At 42.4% G+C, this 17,143-nt stretch overlaps 1 protein-coding gene across 19 annotated transcripts in view; it reads left to right on the top strand.

The window, feature by feature from the left end:
- Window positions 1-17,143, top strand: part of ZHX3 (zinc fingers and homeoboxes 3) — a 142,375-nt gene that overhangs the window by 110,633 nt on the left and 14,599 nt on the right. For 12 of the 19 annotated variants that reach the window (XM_037982766.2, XM_037982768.2, XM_073006532.1 and 9 more), the window contains 2 exons: window positions 5,987-8,996; window positions 9,680-9,778. In XM_037982766.2, coding sequence (XP_037838694.2) covers window positions 6,137-8,996; window positions 9,680-9,729 — 2,910 coding nt within the window. In that variant the 5' untranslated portion in view covers window positions 5,987-6,136 and the 3' untranslated portion in view covers window positions 9,730-9,778. The remainder of the gene's footprint in view (window positions 1-5,986; window positions 8,997-9,679; window positions 9,779-17,143) is intronic. The other 7 variants (XM_037982774.2, XM_037982775.2, XM_073006585.1 and 4 more) reach the window with 1 other exon arrangement.

Consider the following 17,143-nt stretch of genomic DNA (forward strand, 5'->3'; position numbering starts at 1 on the left):
GTTCCATTGGTCTATATCTCTGTTTTGGTACCAGTACCATGCTGTTTTGGTTATTGTAGCCTTGTAGTTTAGTTTGAAGTCAGGTAGTGTGATGCTCCAGCTTTGTTCTTTTTGCTTAGGATTGTCTTGGCAATATGGGCTCTCTTTTGGTTCCATATGACCTTTAAAGTAGTTTTTTCCAATTCTGTGAAGAAAGTCACTGGTAGCTTGATGGGGATGGCATTGAATCTATAAATTACCTTGGGCAGTATGGCCATTTTCAGTATTGATTTTTCCTATCCATGAGCATGGAATGTTCTTCCATTTGTGTGTGTCCTCTTTGATTTTGCTGAGCAGTGGTTTGTAGTTCTTCTTGAAGAGGTCCTTCACATCCCTTGTAAGTTGGATTCCTAGGTATTTTATTCTCTTTGAAGCAATTGTGAATGGGAGTTCACTCATGATTTGGCTGTCTGTTATTGGTATATGGGAATGCTTGTGATTTTTGCACATTGATTGTGTATCCTGAGACTTTGCTGAAGTTGCTTATCAGCTTAAGGAGATTTGGGCTGAGACGATGGGGTTTTCTAAATATACAATCATGTTGTCATCTGCAAACAGGGACAATTTGACTTCCTCTTTTCCTAATTGAATAGCCTTTATTTCTTTCTCTTGCCTGATTGCTCTGGCCAGAACTTCCAACACTGTTTTGAATAGGAGTGGTGAGAGAGGGCATCCCTGTCTTGTGCCAGTTTTCAAAGGGAATGCTTCCAGTTTTTGCCCATTCAGTATGATATTGGCTGTGGGTTTGTCATAAATAGCTCTTACTATTTTGAGATATGTCCCATCAATACCTAGTTTATTGAGAGTTTTTAGCATGAAGGGCTGTTGAATTTTGTCAAAGGCCTTTTCTGCATCTATTGAGATAATGTGTTTTTTTTCTTTGGTTCTGTTTATATGATGGATTACGTTTATTGATTTGCGTATGTTGAACCAGCCTTGCATCCCAGGGATGAAGCCAACTTGGTCATGGTGGATAAGCTTTTTGATGTGCTGCTGGATTCGGTTTGCCAGTATTTTATTGAGGATTTTTGCATCGATGTTCATCAGGGATATTGGTCTAAAATTCTTTTTTTGTTGTGTCTCTGCCAGGCTTTGGTATCAGGATGATTTTGGCTTCATAAAATGAGTTAGGGAGGATTCCCTCTTTTTCTATTGATTGGAATAGTTTCAGAAGGAATGGTCCCAGCTCCTCTTTGTACCTCTGGTAGAATTTGGCTATGAATCCATCTAGTCCTGGACTTTTTTTGGTTGGTAGGCTATTGCCTCAATTTCAGAACCTATTATTGGTCTATTCAGGGATTCAAATTCTTCCTGGTTTAGTCTTTGGAGGGTGTATGTGTCCAGGTTTTTATCCATTTCTTCTAGATTTTCTAGTTTATTTGCATAGAGGTGTTTATAGTATTCTCTGATGGTAGTTTGCATTTCTGTGGGATCGGTGGTGATATCCCCTTTATCCTTTTTTATTGCGTCTATTTGATTCTTCTCTCTTTTCTTCTTTCTTAGTCTTGTTAATGGTCTATCAATTTTGATCTTTTCAAAAAACCAGCTCCTGGATTCATTGATTTTTTGAAGGGCTTTTTGTGCCTCTATCTCCTTCAGTTCTGCTCTGATCTTAGTTATTTCTTGTCTTCTGCTAGCTTTTGAATGTATTTGCTCTTGCTTCTCTAGTTCTTTTAATTGCCATGTTAGAGTGTCAATTTTAGATCTTTTCTGCTTTCTCTTGTGTCCACACTGCTTTAAATGTGTCCCAGAGATTCTGGTATGTTGTGTTTTTGTTCTCATTGGTTTCAAAGAACATCTATTTCTGCTTTCATTTCGTTATGTACCCAGTAGTCATTCAGGAGCAGGTTGTTCAGTTTCCATGTAGTTGAGTGGTTTTGAGTGAGTTTCTTAATCCTGAGTTCTAGTGTGATTGCATTGTGGTCTGAGAGACAGTTTGTTATAATTTCTGTTCTTTTACATTTGCTGAGGAGTGCTTTACTTCCAACTATGTGGTCAATTTTGGAATAAGTGTGATGTGGTGCTGAGAAGAATGTATATTCTGTTGATTTGGGGTGGAGAGTTCTGTAGATGTCTATTAGGTCCACTTGGTGCAGAGCTGAGTTCAATTCCTGGATATCTTTGTTAACTTTCTGTCTCGTTGATATGTCTAATGTTGACAGTGGGCTGTTAAAGTCTCCCATTATTATTGTGTGGGAGTCTAAGTCTCTTTGTAGGTCTCTAAGGACTTGCTTTATGAATCTGGGTGCTCCTTATTGGATTCTTATATATTTAGGATAGTTAGCTCTTCTTGTTGAATTGATCACTTTACCATTATGTAATGGCCTTCTTTGTGTCTCTTGATCTCTGTTGGTTTAAAGTCTGTTTTATCAGAGACTAGTATTGCAACCCCTGCTTTTGTTTGTTTTCCATTTGCTTGGTAGATCTTCCTTCATCCCTTTATTTTGAGCCTATGTGGGTCTCTGCATGTGAGATGGGTCTCCTGAATACAGCACACTGATGGGTCTTGACTCTTTATCCAGTTTGCCAGTCTGTGTCTTTTAATTGGAGCATTTAGCCCATTTACATTTAAGGTTAATATTGTTATGTGTGAATTTGATCCTGTCATTAGGATGTTAGCTGGTTATTTTGCTCATTAGTTGATGCAATTTCTTTCTAGCATTGATGATCTTTACAATTTGGCATGTTTTTGCAGTGGCTGGTACCAGTTATTCCTTTCCATGTTTAGTGCTTCCTTCAGGAGCTCTTGTAAGGCGGGCCTGGTGGTGACAAAATCTCTCAGCATTTGTCTGTCTGTAAAGGCTTTTATTTATGCTTCACTTATGAAGCTTAGTTTGGCTGGATATGAAATTCTGGGTGGAAAATTATTTTCTTGAAGAATGTTGAATATTGGCCCCCACTCTCTTCTGGCTTGTAGAGTGTCTGCCAAGAGATCTGCTGTTAGTCTGATGGGCTTCCCTTTGTGGGTAACCTGACCTTTCTCTCTGGCTGCCCTTAACATTTTTTCCTTCATTTCAACTTTGGTGAATCTGACAATTATGTGTCTTGGAGTTGCTCTTCTCGAGGAGTATCTTTGTGATGTTCTTTGTATTTCCTCAATTTGAATGTTGGCCTGCTTTGCTAGGTTGGGGAAGTTCTCCTGGGTAATATCCTGCAGAATGTTTTCCAGCTTGGTTCCATTCTCCCCATCACTTTCAGGTACACCAGTCAGATGTAGATTTGGTCTTTTCTCCGTGTTTCTTGGAGGCTTTGGAGGCTTTGTTCATTTCTTTTTACTCTTATTTCTCTAGACTTCTCTTCTTGCTTCATTTCATTCATTTGATCTTCAATCAGTGATACCCTTTCTTCCACTTGATCAAATCGGCTACTGAAGCTTGTGCATGCATCACATAGTTCTCGTGCCATGGTTTTCAGCTCCATCAGGTCACTTAAGGACTTCTCTACACTATTTATTCTAGTTATCCATTCGTCTAATCTTTTTTCAAAGTTTTAGCTTCTTTGCGATGGGTTCAAAAATCCTCCTTTAGCTTGGAGAAGTTTGTTATTACCGATCGTCTGAAGCCTTCTTCTCTCAACTCGTCAAAGTTATTCTGCATCCAGCTTTGTCCTGTTGCTGGTGAGGAGCTGTGTTCCTTTGGAAGAGAAGAGGCACTCTGATTTTTAGAATTTTCAGCTTTTCTGCTCTGGTTTCTCCCCATCTTTGTGGTTTTATCTACCTTTGGTCTTTTATGATGGTAGCGTACAGATGGGGTTTTAGTGTGGATGTCCTTTCTGTTTGTTAGTTTTCCTTCTAACAGTCAGGACCCTCAGCTGCAGGTCTGTTGGAATTTGCTAGAGGTCCACTCTAGACCTGTTTGCCTGGGTATCACCAGTGGAGGCTGCAGAACAGCAAATATTGCAGAATGGCAGATGTTGCTGTCTGATCCTCCCTCTGAAAGCTTCGTCTCAGAGGGGCACCTGGCTGTATGCGGTGTCAGTCGGCCCCTACTGGGAGATGCCTCCTAGTTAGGCTGCTTGGGGGTCAGGGACCCACTTGAGGAGGCAGTCTGTCCGTTCTCAGATCTCAAACTCCATGTTGGGAGAACCACTACTCTTTTCAAAGCTGTCAGACAGGGACGTTTAAGTCTGCAGAAATTTCTGCTGCCTTTTGTTCAGCTATGCCCTGCCAGAGGTGGAGTCTACAGACGCAGGCAGGCCTCCTTGAGCTGCAGTGGGCTCCACCCAGCTCAAGCTTCCCAGCTGCTTTGTTTACTTACTCAAGCCTCAGCAATGGCGGATGCCCCTCCCCTAGCCTCGCTGCCACCTTGCAGTTCGATCTCAGACTGCTGTGCTAGCAGTGAGCAAGGGTCCGTGGGCTTGGGACCCTCCGAGCCAGGTGCGGGTATAATCTCCTGGTGTGCCGTTTGCTAAGGCCGTTGGAAAAGTGCAGTATTAGGGTGGGAGTGTCCTGATTTTCCAGGTACCGTCTGTCACAGCTTCCCTTTCCTAGGAGAGGGAATTCCCCGACTCCTTGTGCTTCCTGGTTGAGGCGATGCCCCGCCCTGCTCTGTGGGCTGCACCCACTCTCTGACAAGCCCCAGTGAGATGAACCTGGTACCTCAGTTAGAAATGCAGAAATCGCCCGTCTTCTGCATCGTTCACGCTGGGAGCTGCAGACTGAAGTTGTTCCTGTTCAGCCATCTTGGAATCTCCCTGTGAAAAAATTATTACAATTACTTTATACATAAGTAAATGAATCAACTCAGCTTTTAAAATAAGTTTCAAAGAGGGCTTAGCATAGTGGCTCATGCCTGTATTTCCAGCACTTAGGAAGGCCAAGGTGGGAGGATTATTTGAGCCCAGGAGTTCGAGACCAGCCTGGGCAACGTGGTGAGAGACCCTCACTACTACTATTTTTTGTCTCTACAAAAAATAAAAAACTAGACAGGTGTGTTGGCACATGCCTGTAATCCCAGCTACTCGAGAGGCTGAGGCAGGAGGATCACTTGAGTCCAGGAGGTCAAGGCTGCAGTGAGCCATAATCGCACCATTACACTCCAGCTTTGGCAACAGAGGGAGACCTTGTTTGAAAAAGTAAAATAAAATGAAATACGTTTCAAAGAGCTCAGAGATGTATTAGTTTTTTATGAAACAATAAAGGTACCCAAAAAAAATAATGAAGAAAAAGCACAGTTACAAGGTCGGGCACTCAAGGTGAGACCACACTTTGAGTTCTTGTACAAAGATGGAGAATGTACAGCTTGCTGGGCCACAAAGTGGTTCTGTGGATTCTCTGACCCTCTGACCTTTGGTTTCATCTGAGTAACAATGGTCTGGGGTATGTACAGCCAGTAACTGTAAGGTGATCGCTTTTCTGTGGCGTAGAATAAGTGTGGCAGGCAAGGAAAGGCCACAGAGGCCTGGCTCTTACAGCAGCCAGTCTTCCCAGGCACCCCCGCCCACCCCACCCCTTCCGTTCACACACTGCAGCTAACTTGGTCCCTGGGCCTGGCTTGGAAGAGACAGAGGCGTCATCTTGTTCTCATATGTGGGAAGGCTATGAAAAGAAAAACCCATGTTGGTCCAAAATGTAAACAAGAATTACACTAGGATCTTTTGTTCTCACTCTGACATGGTCAGAATTAATTTGGCGGTCCAAAAAGAGTGTGTTTTTGTTTTTTAATCTGAGTTAGTTAATGCAATGATATGTAGTGGGTGGTGGGAATGAAACAAAAATACGTTGCTTAAGTCTATCAGTTGGTATTGGACCATCCCCAGGTCATTCTTCAGGGTCCAGTTTTTGTCATTAGGGGGTTCCTAACTCAGACTTCTAATCCAAGTTGCTGATTGAACTTATTGTGAAAACACCTAGATGGTAGAAGGCAAGCAGTGGAATGTCTCTGGGTATCTGAGAAATACACAGAAAGCACTTAAGAGAATTTAATCATTTTTTTCTCCCTTTCCTTAGATTGAATAGGGAAAACCTGCTTTCTGCAAACAACTGAAAAAGCTGCACTTACAAACTGTTTCTTTGGCCCTCATCGAGAACCCGGAACTTGTATTGTGAGGCCCCTGATGGGACAAGCTCTCAACTGCTGATCACCCAGTGATTGTCACCATGGCCAGCAAGAGGAAATCCACCACACCATGCATGATCCCAGTGAAGACGGTGGTGGTGCAGGATGCCAGCATGGAGGCCCAGCCCACTGAGACCTTGCCTGAAGGACCCCAGCAGGATCTGCCCCCAGAAGCACCTGTTGCCAGCAGTGAGGCAGCACAGAACTCCAGCAGTACTGATGGCTCTACACTGGCCAATGGGCATCGGAGCACTTTAGATGGCTATTTATATTCCTGTAAATACTGCGATTTCAGATCCCATGATATGACTCAATTTGTGGGACATATGAACTCAGAGCACACAGACTTTAATAAAGACCCAACTTTTGTATGCAGTGGGTGCAGTTTTCTGGCAAAAAGCCCTGAGGGGCTTTCCTTGCACAATGCCACGTGTCACTCCGGGGAAGCCAGCTTTGTGTGGAATGTGGCCAAGCCAGACAATCATGTGGTTGTGGAGCAGAGTGTCCCTGAGAGCACCAGCACTCCTGACTTATCGGGTGAGCCCAGTGCCGAAGGGGCCGATGGACAGGCAGAAATCATCATTACCAAAACTCCAATCATGAAGATAATGAAAGGCAAAGCTGAAGCCAAAAAAATTCATACACTCAAGGAGAATGTCCCTAGCCAGCCTGTGGGTGAGGCCTTACCAAAGCTGTCGACTGGAGAAATGGAGGTGAGAGAAGGGGACCATTCCTTCATCAATGGGGCAGTTCCAGTCAGCCAGGCATCTGCCAGCTCTGCAAAAAACCCCCATGCTGCCAACGGGCCCCTGATAGGAACAGTGCCAGTTTTGCCAGCTGGCATAGCACAGTTCCTCTCCCTCCAGCAGCAGCCCCCAGTGCATACCCAACACCATGCCCACCAGCCACTGCCCACAGCCAAGGCCCTTCCCAAAGTGATGATCCCCCTGAGCAGCATTCCAACGTACAATGCAGCCATGGACTCTAACAGCTTCCTGAAGAACTCCTTCCACAAGTTCCCCTACCCCACCAAAGCCGAGCTCTGCTATTTGACTGTGGTGACCAAGTATCCAGAAGAACAGCTCAAGATCTGGTTCACAGCCCAAAGGCTGAAGCAGGGGATCAGCTGGTCCCCTGAGGAGATTGAGGATGCCCGGAAAAAGATGTTCAATACAGTCATCCAGTCTGTGCCTCAGCCCACAATTACGGTTCTAAATACCCCACTCGTCGCCAGTGCTGGCAATGTACAGCATCTCATCCAGGCCGCTCTCCCAGGTCATGTTGTGGGGCAGCCAGAGGGTACAGGAGGGGGACTTCTGGTCACTCAGCCATTGATGGCCAATGGGTTGCAAGCAACAAGTTCCTCTCTCCCCCTCACGGTAACATCTGTGCCCAAGCAGCCAGGTGTGGCACCCATTAACACTGTGTGTTCAAATACAACGTCAGCTGTGAAGGTGGTCAATGCGGCCCAGTCGCTCCTCACGGCCTGTCCCAGTATAACTTCCCAAGCCTTCCTTGATGCTAGCATCTACAAAAACAAGAAATCTCATGAACAGCTGTCAGCTCTGAAAGGGAGCTTCTGTCGGAACCAGTTCCCAGGGCAGAGCGAAGTCGAGCATCTCACCAAAGTGACGGGCCTCAGTACCAGAGAGGTACGGAAATGGTTCAGTGACCGTAGATACCACTGCCGGAACTTGAAGGGCTCCAGAGTGATGATGCCTGGAGATCACAGCTCCATGATCATTGACTCTGTACCAGAGGTGTCCTTCTCCCCATCATCCAAGGTCCCTGAGGTAACCTGCGTCCCGACAACAGCCACACTAGCAACCCACCCTTCTGCCAAACGACAAGCTTGGCACCAGACTCCTGACTTCACACCAACCAAATACAAGGAGAGAGCCCCTGAGCAGCTCAGAGCCCTGGAGAGCAGTTTTGCACAAAACCCCCTTCCTCTCGATGAGGAACTGGACCGCCTGAGAAGTGAAACCAAAATGACCCGACGAGAAATTGATAGCTGGTTTTCAGAGAGACGGAAAAAAGTGAATGCTGAGGAGACCAAGAAGGCCGAGGAGAATGCCTCTCAGGAGGAAGAGGAGGCTGTTGAGGATGAGGGTGGAGAAGAGGATTTGGCCAGTGAGCTAAGGGTATCTGGTGAAAATGGCTCTCTGGAAATGCCCAGCAGTCATATCTTGGCAGAGCGCAAAGTCAGCCCCATTAAAATCAACCTGAAGAACCTGCGGGTCACTGAAGCCAATGGCAGGAATGAGATTCCAGGGCTGGGTGCCTGTGACCCTGAGGATGATGGGTCAAACAAACTGGCAGAGCAGCTCCCAGGCAAAGTGAGCTGCAAAAAGACTGCCCAGCAGCGGCACTTGCTGCGGCAGCTCTTTGTCCAGACACAGTGGCCGAGCAACCAGGACTATGACTCCATCATGGCCCAGACAGGTCTGCCGCGGCCGGAGGTGGTGCGCTGGTTTGGAGACAGCAGGTACGCACTGAAGAATGGCCAACTCAAGTGGTACGAAGACTATAAGCGAGGCAACTTTCCACCAGGTCTACTGGTAATTGCCCCTGGCAACCGGGAGCTCCTGCAGGACTATTACATAACACACAAGATGCTGTATGAAGAGGACCTGCAGAACCTCTGTGACAAGACTCAGATGAGCTCCCAGCAGGTCAAGCAGTGGTTTGCTGAGAAAATGGGGGAGGAGACCAGAGCCGTGGCAGACACAGGCAGTGAGGACCAGGGCCCTGGTACTGGTGAGCTCACAGCAGTTCACAAAGGGATAGGTGACACCTATTCAGAGGTGTCTGAGAACAGTGAATCGTGGGAGCCCAGTGTCCCTGAGGCCAGCTCAGAGCGCTTTGACACATCGAGTCCCCAGGCTGGACGTCAGCTCGGTAAGGAGTCCACAGGGGTCATGGCTATCCTATGTGGGTAAGGGGCGGATGCACTTATGGTTGGGCGCTGAATTTACTGCACAGGGGCATCTGCTGTCTCTAAGACTGCCTGGCAGCAGCATTAACTGCCTGACTGCTTCAGAGGACAACTAGCAGCAGGAGCCATAGGAACATAATATGATAAATGGTTGAGAGCTGTTTTTTGTTGTTTTTTGTTTCATGTGTTTTTAAAAACCTGTACAGAGGAAGGAACATGGTGACCCTAAAGGGTCCAAGCTTTTCTAGCCATTTCTTAGCAATAGGAGACAGGTCAAAACATCCTCTGAGTCAGGCAGATCCACAGCCACTGGGTAGGAGAGAGCAATAGGACATGAGTTGAAATTCAGCTCAAATTGATGAACAAAAGGAAAGAGAGCCTTTAATTGTCCTTAGATACATAATGTGCTTTTTTCCAATGATGAAAGTCTTGTGTTTCTCTCGTTATTCCTGATGTAGAAGAAATGTTTATTATAATGGAAAATCACCTTCCTTCTTTGACACATATGGAATCAAAAGCTTGAATTTTGTTCCTCAGTTTCTCTAGATCATACTCAAAAGCAAAATGTATTATAGAAGGTTATTTTTATATAAGACATAGTTTTGAAGCCACAGACAAGTCATGTTATTACGTGTTGATTTTCTAGGTTCCTGGTCACTGAGTTCCCAGCCTCTCCCTTCCCTCCTTACCCTTTGACATTTGTGTTCTCATTAGAGACCCCATCAGAGGGCAGCCAGAAGCTCAGGTGAGAGCCAGGAGAGCGGAGTGTTGTAGAAGCTGAAGGGATTGGGGGTTCCAAAATGGCAGCGTTGCTAGTTGAGTTGGCAATGGTGGGAGGGGGTACAGGAGACAGTATCTGTGGTGTTGGGCAATGTGATGGTTCCCTGGTGACTTTGGCATGAGCTGCCTCAGTGTGGGGCCTTGTGTTTGGCACCTCATCCCCAGGGCCAACCGTCGTGCCCTATCCCTCAGAAATCCCACAGAATTTCCTGGATGGTGTTCCATTGTTTCCATACAATAGCCAACGATTGTTGTTTGTTTATTTTGGCCTGGCAAATCCCAGCTCCTCCACCCCAGTTGCTTTCTACTTAGGATGTCTTAAAAAGGACAAAATTCTTTTTCTTTCTCTGAGTATTTTAAATTCATCTGAACACAACAATTTGAAACATAGTTATGCTGTTATTTCTTTACTCAGTTAAGGAAAAAGAGACTTCCTTGTTGGCCCATAATTTGGTGGGGTGGTGGGGGCGGGGAGTACCACGTCATCCATCGGTTTAGCATTTGCAGAAAGCCTATTCTTCTCATGTTCATATACTAAGGCAAAATCCAGTTCCACAAAGCCCACAGTGAGAGCAAACACCTGGTAGAGCCTAAAGTCACTAGTCAGCAGTTAGGGTTGGAGTACACAGGGCCACTGGCTCCCTTGTGGCCTCCTCCAACTCCAGACATGTTTTCAGTAGGGCAAGAGTACAACAAAACAGTCCCCTCCTTTGGGGCCCACAGCTCACAGCCTGCTTTATCAAGTAGCTGGTGGCACACCCTGGAGTCAGAACAACAGGTTTTTACAGCTGGTTTGACCTTTTTATAATGCAGAGCAGGTAGTCTTTCCTGCAAGTCTTGTCCAAGTTGCTAAGTTGGCCATTATGTTATACCCAGCTCTATGCTTCTTGTGATATACCAGTAGGCCAGGGTGTCATGCTCAAGAGAGATGAGTATGTTTGAACAAGTTTATTACAAAAGCTTACATGGAGAATGATGTTATGGAAGATGGCAGTAGCAGCACCAGGAATCCTTTCCTCCACCAAAACAATTGAACTGGCAGTAATTGTCTCAAGCAACTGTTTTGGGACTCAGAAGTCTAGTTGAACACTTGCAACATCCAGGGAAGAGCTTGATAGAGAGGCTTATAAATTTTGATGGGTTTTTTTTTTGTTTCACATAGCAGCATCCCCAAGCTCTGCAGTAGGCAACTGTGGAAAATGTTCCTGGTGCAGACTGTTGGTGCCAGGGTGGGCAATAACAACTTTGTCCTCCAAAAGTCAACTTTTTGTGGCCAGGTGTGGTGGCTCATAACTGTAATCCCAGCACTTTGGGAGGCTGAGGTGGGTGGATCACTTGAGGTCAGGAGTTTGAGATTAGCCTGGCCAACATGGTAAAACCCCGTCTCTATTAAAAATACAAAAATTATCCAGGCATGGTGGTGAGTGCCTATAATCCCAGTTATTTGGGAGGCTGAGGCAAGAGAATCACTTGAACCTGGGAGGCAGAAGTTGCAGTGAGCCAAGATGACACCACTGCGTTCTAGTCTGGGCAACAGAGTGAGGCTCCATCTCAAAAAAACATATATACATATAAAGTTTTTATGTTTTGATTGCTGATTACTGCATTTAATCACTGAGGGGACCAGTGCAGAGGCTGATCATTGTCTCAGCTCCCTTGGGCAGAAGGAGCTTTCTAGCCACAAGGGGTTTTAAAGAGACAGTACCTATTTTTTTTTTTTTTCTTTATTCCTCCTTTTGGCAAGCCAGATATTTAAGGAAATCTTAGGTCACTGGTTAACCACAGAGATATCACAACAGAAGCTTCACTGACCCCATACCGCAAAGAATACACACTTCACAGAAATAGTTGGAAAAGTCACAAATAGTTGGCTCTAGCCCTCAATAAACAAAAATCAACAATCTCTGAGGCATGAGAGAATTAGATTCTCAGTTACCACAATGTAATACTCATAATGTCCAGTTCTCAACAAAAAATCACAAAACATAAAAAGAAATAGAAAAATATGGTCTATTCACAGGAGAAAAATTGACAGACACTTGAGGAAGGCCATTGGGATTATTACCCAAAGACATTAAATCATCTATCCTAAGTATGTTCAGTGAGCTAAAGGAAACCATGGACAAAGAACTAAAGGAAATCAGGAAAACCATGCATGAACAAAATGAGAATATCAATAAAGAGATAGAAATTATAAAAAGGAACCAAACAAATTCTAGAGCTAAAATGTATAATCCCTAAAATGGAAAACATACTAGAGGGATTCAACAAAGATTTGGGCATGCAAAAGAAGAGTGAATTTGAAGAGAAAATAATTGAAATTATCCAAAGGAACAGAAAGAAAAAAATATATAGAAAAAAAACCTGAGAGAGCTGTGGGACATCATCAAACATACTAATATACTCATATATTCATATAGTTATTATATTCATTAGTATATTCATACTAATGTACTCATATAGGAATCCCATAAAAAGAAAAGGGACAGAAAGAATATTTCAAGAAATAATGATAGCAAATTTCCCAAACCTGATGAAAGACATGAATCTACACATCCAAAAAGCTAATAAAATCCAAGCAGGATGAACTCAGGTCCACAAGACATATTAGAATTGTCAAAACCTAAAGACAGGATTTTGAAAGCAAGAGAGAAGCAACTTGTCACATACAAAGAATTTTTGACAAGATTAACAGCCAATTCATCAAAAACCTTGGAAGCGCAAAGGCAGCAAGATGATATATCTCAAGTCGTGAAAGAAAAAAAACACCTCTAAACCAAGATTTCTATATATGGCAAAACTGTCTTTCAAAAATGAAAGAGAAATCCAGACATTTCGAAATAAAATTGAAGGAGTTATTACTAGTAGACGTGCCCTAGCAGAAATGCTAAAGGGAGTCCAGTCCTTCAGGCTGAAATGAAAGGATACTGAACAGAAACTTGAAGCCGTAAGAAAAAATAAAGAGCAGTAGTTAAGCTAACTTTAGAGGTAAATATAAGAGCCAGTACTATTGTACTTTTGGTTTATAACTTTTTCTCTTTGTGCTTTATAATTTAAAAGACAAATTCATTAAAAAATTATAAATATTAATGGGCATAGAATGTAGTAAGATGTAATCTGTGTAATAAAACAAATTAGTGCATTGCAAACAAAACAGAATCAAAACAGTACATTATGAACAAATAAATACAAGAGGAAGTAGTAATGGAATTGAGGAATCAAAAACGTATAAGACAAATGAAAAACAAATAGCCAAATGGCAGAAGTAAATCCTTGATCAGTAATCACATTAAATGTAAAGGGATTAAGCTTTTCTATTAAAAAGAAAGATTGGCAGATTGGAGTAAAAAAAATAAAGTGTTTATATGCTGTCTTAAGAGACTCATGTTAGATATAAGGACACAAGGAGGTTGAAAGTAAAAGGATAGAAAAAGATACACCTAGAAAATAGTAACCATATGACAGCTGAGGTGGCTATATTATCACTAGACAAAATCTATTTTTTCCTGGAGAAAAAAATATATAATATATATATTGTAAATATATACATTATATATTATATATTATATATAACTTGCATATGTTATATATATAAAATAAATAATTTAGAATTAGCCAGCCAGACTCAGCTGAGATAATCCCAGTTTTGTGGCAACATAGAAAGCATTGTAATCAGGAGCCAGTTGAACATATGCCTCCTTCTCTCCATCAGCCCTGATCAGTGTGTTGACTTTGATCACATCAGTGTCATAGAGCTGCTTCACAGCCTGTCTGATCTGGTGCTTTTTGGATTTTAACGTCCGCAGTAAACACAGGTGTATTGTTGTCTTCTGTCTTCTTCATGGCAGACTCAGTGGTCACTGGTCAGTGAGAACTTGATGATGGCATAGTGGTCAAACTTATTTCTCCTGGTAGTGCTCTTCTGAGGATACTGAGGCTGCCTTTGGAGTCATAATGTCTTGGGCCACAGGAAGGTGGGTGATGTGTGGATCTTTTTTTTTTTTTTTTCGTGGCTACGTGGATGCCTTTCAGCACTACCTTCTTGGCCTTCAAAGTCTTCACTTTGGGATCAGCTTTAGGAAAGCCAAGAGCTTCCTTCTTCACCTCCAGCATGCTCTTTTGAAAAAGGCACACAAAATAAACTTTAAATCAAGAAAGGTTACAAGAGACAAAGAAGGATATTATATTGATAAAAGATGTACTATATGTCTCTAACAGAGCTCCAGAACATGTGAAACCAAAATGACAGAATTAAAGGGAGAGAGATACAAAAATAGTTGGAGACTTTAATACTCCATGTCCAACAATGGATATAGAAACCAGATAGAAGATCAGTCGGGAAACAGAGGATTTGAACAACACTCTAAGAAAATTAGACCAAATAGACATAAACAGAATACCACCCAACAACAGCAGAATACACAGTCTTCTCAAATTCACATGGAATATTCTCCAGGATAAACCATATGTTAAGCCATGAAACAAGTGTTAATAAATTTTTAAAAACTGAAATTATACAGAATGCATTTCCAATTTCAGTGGAATGAAACTAGAGATTGAAAATAGAAAACTGGAAATACACAAATATGTGGAAATTAACACACTATTTAAAAACTAGTGGGTCAAAGAAGAAATCATAAGGGAAATTTAAAAATACCTTGAGACAAATGAAAACACAACATACCAGAACTTATGGCACATAGTGAGAGCAATCTTAAGAGGAAAATTTGTAGTAAATGCATACATTAAAAAAGAAGATCTCATGCTGGGTGCAGTGGCTCACGCCTGTAATCCCAGTACTTTGGGAGGCTAAGGTGGGTGGATCACTGGAGGTCAGGAGTTCGAGACCAACCTGGCCGACATAGTGAAACCCTGTCTCTACTAAAAATACAAAAATTAGCTGGGCATGGTGGCAGGTGCCTGTAATCCCAGCTACTAGGGAGGCTGAGATGAGAGAATCATTTGAACCCAGGAGGCAGAGGTTGCAGTGAACTGAGGCCACACCATTGCACTCCAGCCTGGGCAACAAGAGCGAAACTCTGTCTCAAAAAATAAAAAATAAAACTCAGTCGGGCATGGTGGCTTGCACCTATATCCCAGTGCTTTGGGAGACCAAGGCAGGAGAAGCACTTGAGGCCAGGAGTTTGAGACCTGCCTGGGTAACCAAGTAAGATCCTATCTCTGCAAAAAAAAAAAAAAAAAAAGTAAAAAAATAGCCAGGTGTGGTGGCATGTTCTTGTAGTGCCAGCTACTCAGGTGTCTGAGGTGGGAGAATTGTTTACCAGGAGTTTGGGCTTATAGTGAGCTATGCTTGTACCACTGCATTCCAGCCTGGGTGACAACGTGAGACCCCATGTCTTAAACTTTTTTTTAAAGATCTCGAATCAGTAACCTAAATGTACACTTTACAGAACTAGAAAAGAGCAAACAAAACCCAAAGTTACCAGAAGGAAGGAAATAAAGGTTAGAGCAGAGATAGAGAATCAATGAAACCAAAAGTTGGTTCTTGAAAAAACAAAACTGACAAACCTTTAAATAAGAATGAAAGAGAAGACTTAAATTACTAACATCAGAAAGGAAAGAGGGGATGTTACATTTTCACATGAATATATTTTCACAAGAATATAAGAGACTACTATTAACAGTTACGTGCCAATAAATTGGGTAACCTAGATGAAATTCCTAGAAACCCACACACTCCCAAAATCAACTGATGAAGAAATAGAAAACCAAAATATATCAATAATTGGTAAGAAGATTCAATCTGTTATCAGAAACATTCCAACAGTGAAAAGTCTAGGACCCCTGGTGAATTCTTCCAAATATTGAAAGAAGAATTAACACACCAGTTCTCCTCAAACTCCTCCAAAAATATTGAAGAGGAGTAAACGCTTCTTAACTCATGAGGTCACCATTACCCTGACACCAAAGCAAGACAAGGGCACTACAAGAAAAGAAATCTACAGACTAACATCCCTTATGAATATAGATAAGAAAATCCCCAACAAAATAGCAAGCCAAATTCAGCAGCATACTAAAAGGATTATACCTCACGACCAAGTGGCATTTATCCCTGCAATGCAAGGATTGCCTGGCACATGAATATCAATGTAATACACCACATTAAAAGAATAAAGAGAATAAAACACATCATCCTAATTCAAGCAGAAAGAGCGTCTGACAAGTCAACATGCTTTCGTGACAATAAACATTCAATAACTAGGAATATGACAATATGATAAAGACCATATATGAAAAGCCCGCAATTAACATCATACTCAACAGTGGTGAAAGACCAAAAACTTTTCCCCTAAAATCAGGAATGAAATAAAGATGCCTACTTTTGCCACTTCTGTTCAAAACAGTATTGGAAGTTCTAGCCAGAACAGTTAGGCAAAATAATAATAATAATAATAATAATAATAATAATAATAATAAAGAAATAAAAGTATCCAAGTTTGAAAGAAAGAAGTAAAATGATCTTTGTTCACAGATGACATGGTCATATATGTAGAAACTTGAGGCCGGGTGCAGTGGCTCACGCTTGTAATCTCAGCACTTTGGGAGGCCAAGGCAGGCAGATCACAAGGTCAAGAGATCGAGACCACCCTGGCCAACATGATGAAACCCCGTCTCTACTAAAAATACAAAAATTAGCTGGGCATGGTGGCACATGCCTTTAGTCCCAGCTACTAAGGAGGCTGAGTCAGGAGACTCACTTGAGCCTGGCAGGCGGAGGTTGCAGTGAGCTGAGATCATGCCACTGTACTCCCACCTGGTGACAGAGTGTGACTCCTTCTCAAAAAAAACAAGCAAAAAACTTGAATCCACAAAAAAAAAAAAAAAGTTAAGAGCTAATAAACTTGGCAAAGCTGCAGGATATAAAATCCAGCCTGGGTAACATAGTGAGTCCCTATCTGTTTAAAAAAATTGGTTGTATTTTTATGCACTTGCAATGAACAATCTGAAAAGAAAATTTTAAAAATGGTATCATTTACAATGGCATCAAAAAGAAAGTGCTTAGGAATAAATTTAACCAAGGAGGCAAAAGAAGTGTGTCTTGAAAACTACAAAATGTTGCTGTGAAACATTAAAGATGACCTAAATAAATAGAAAGATATCCCATGTTCATGGATTGACATTAAGATGTAGATACAACCCAAAGCCAACTACAGAGTCAATGTAAAATCTATCAAAAGCATAGTCACATTTTTACAGAAATAAGAAAATCCAGGAAGACCCAACCAAAATGGCTGACTAGCGGCATTTTGTACTCACCTCTTCCATTAAGAACAAAAATAGAGAGTAATCACACTTTGAATAGATTATC

This window comes from Chlorocebus sabaeus, chromosome 2, assembly GCF_047675955.1.
Source record: "Chlorocebus sabaeus isolate Y175 chromosome 2, mChlSab1.0.hap1, whole genome shotgun sequence".
Lineage (NCBI taxonomy): Eukaryota > Metazoa > Chordata > Mammalia > Primates > Cercopithecidae > Chlorocebus > Chlorocebus sabaeus.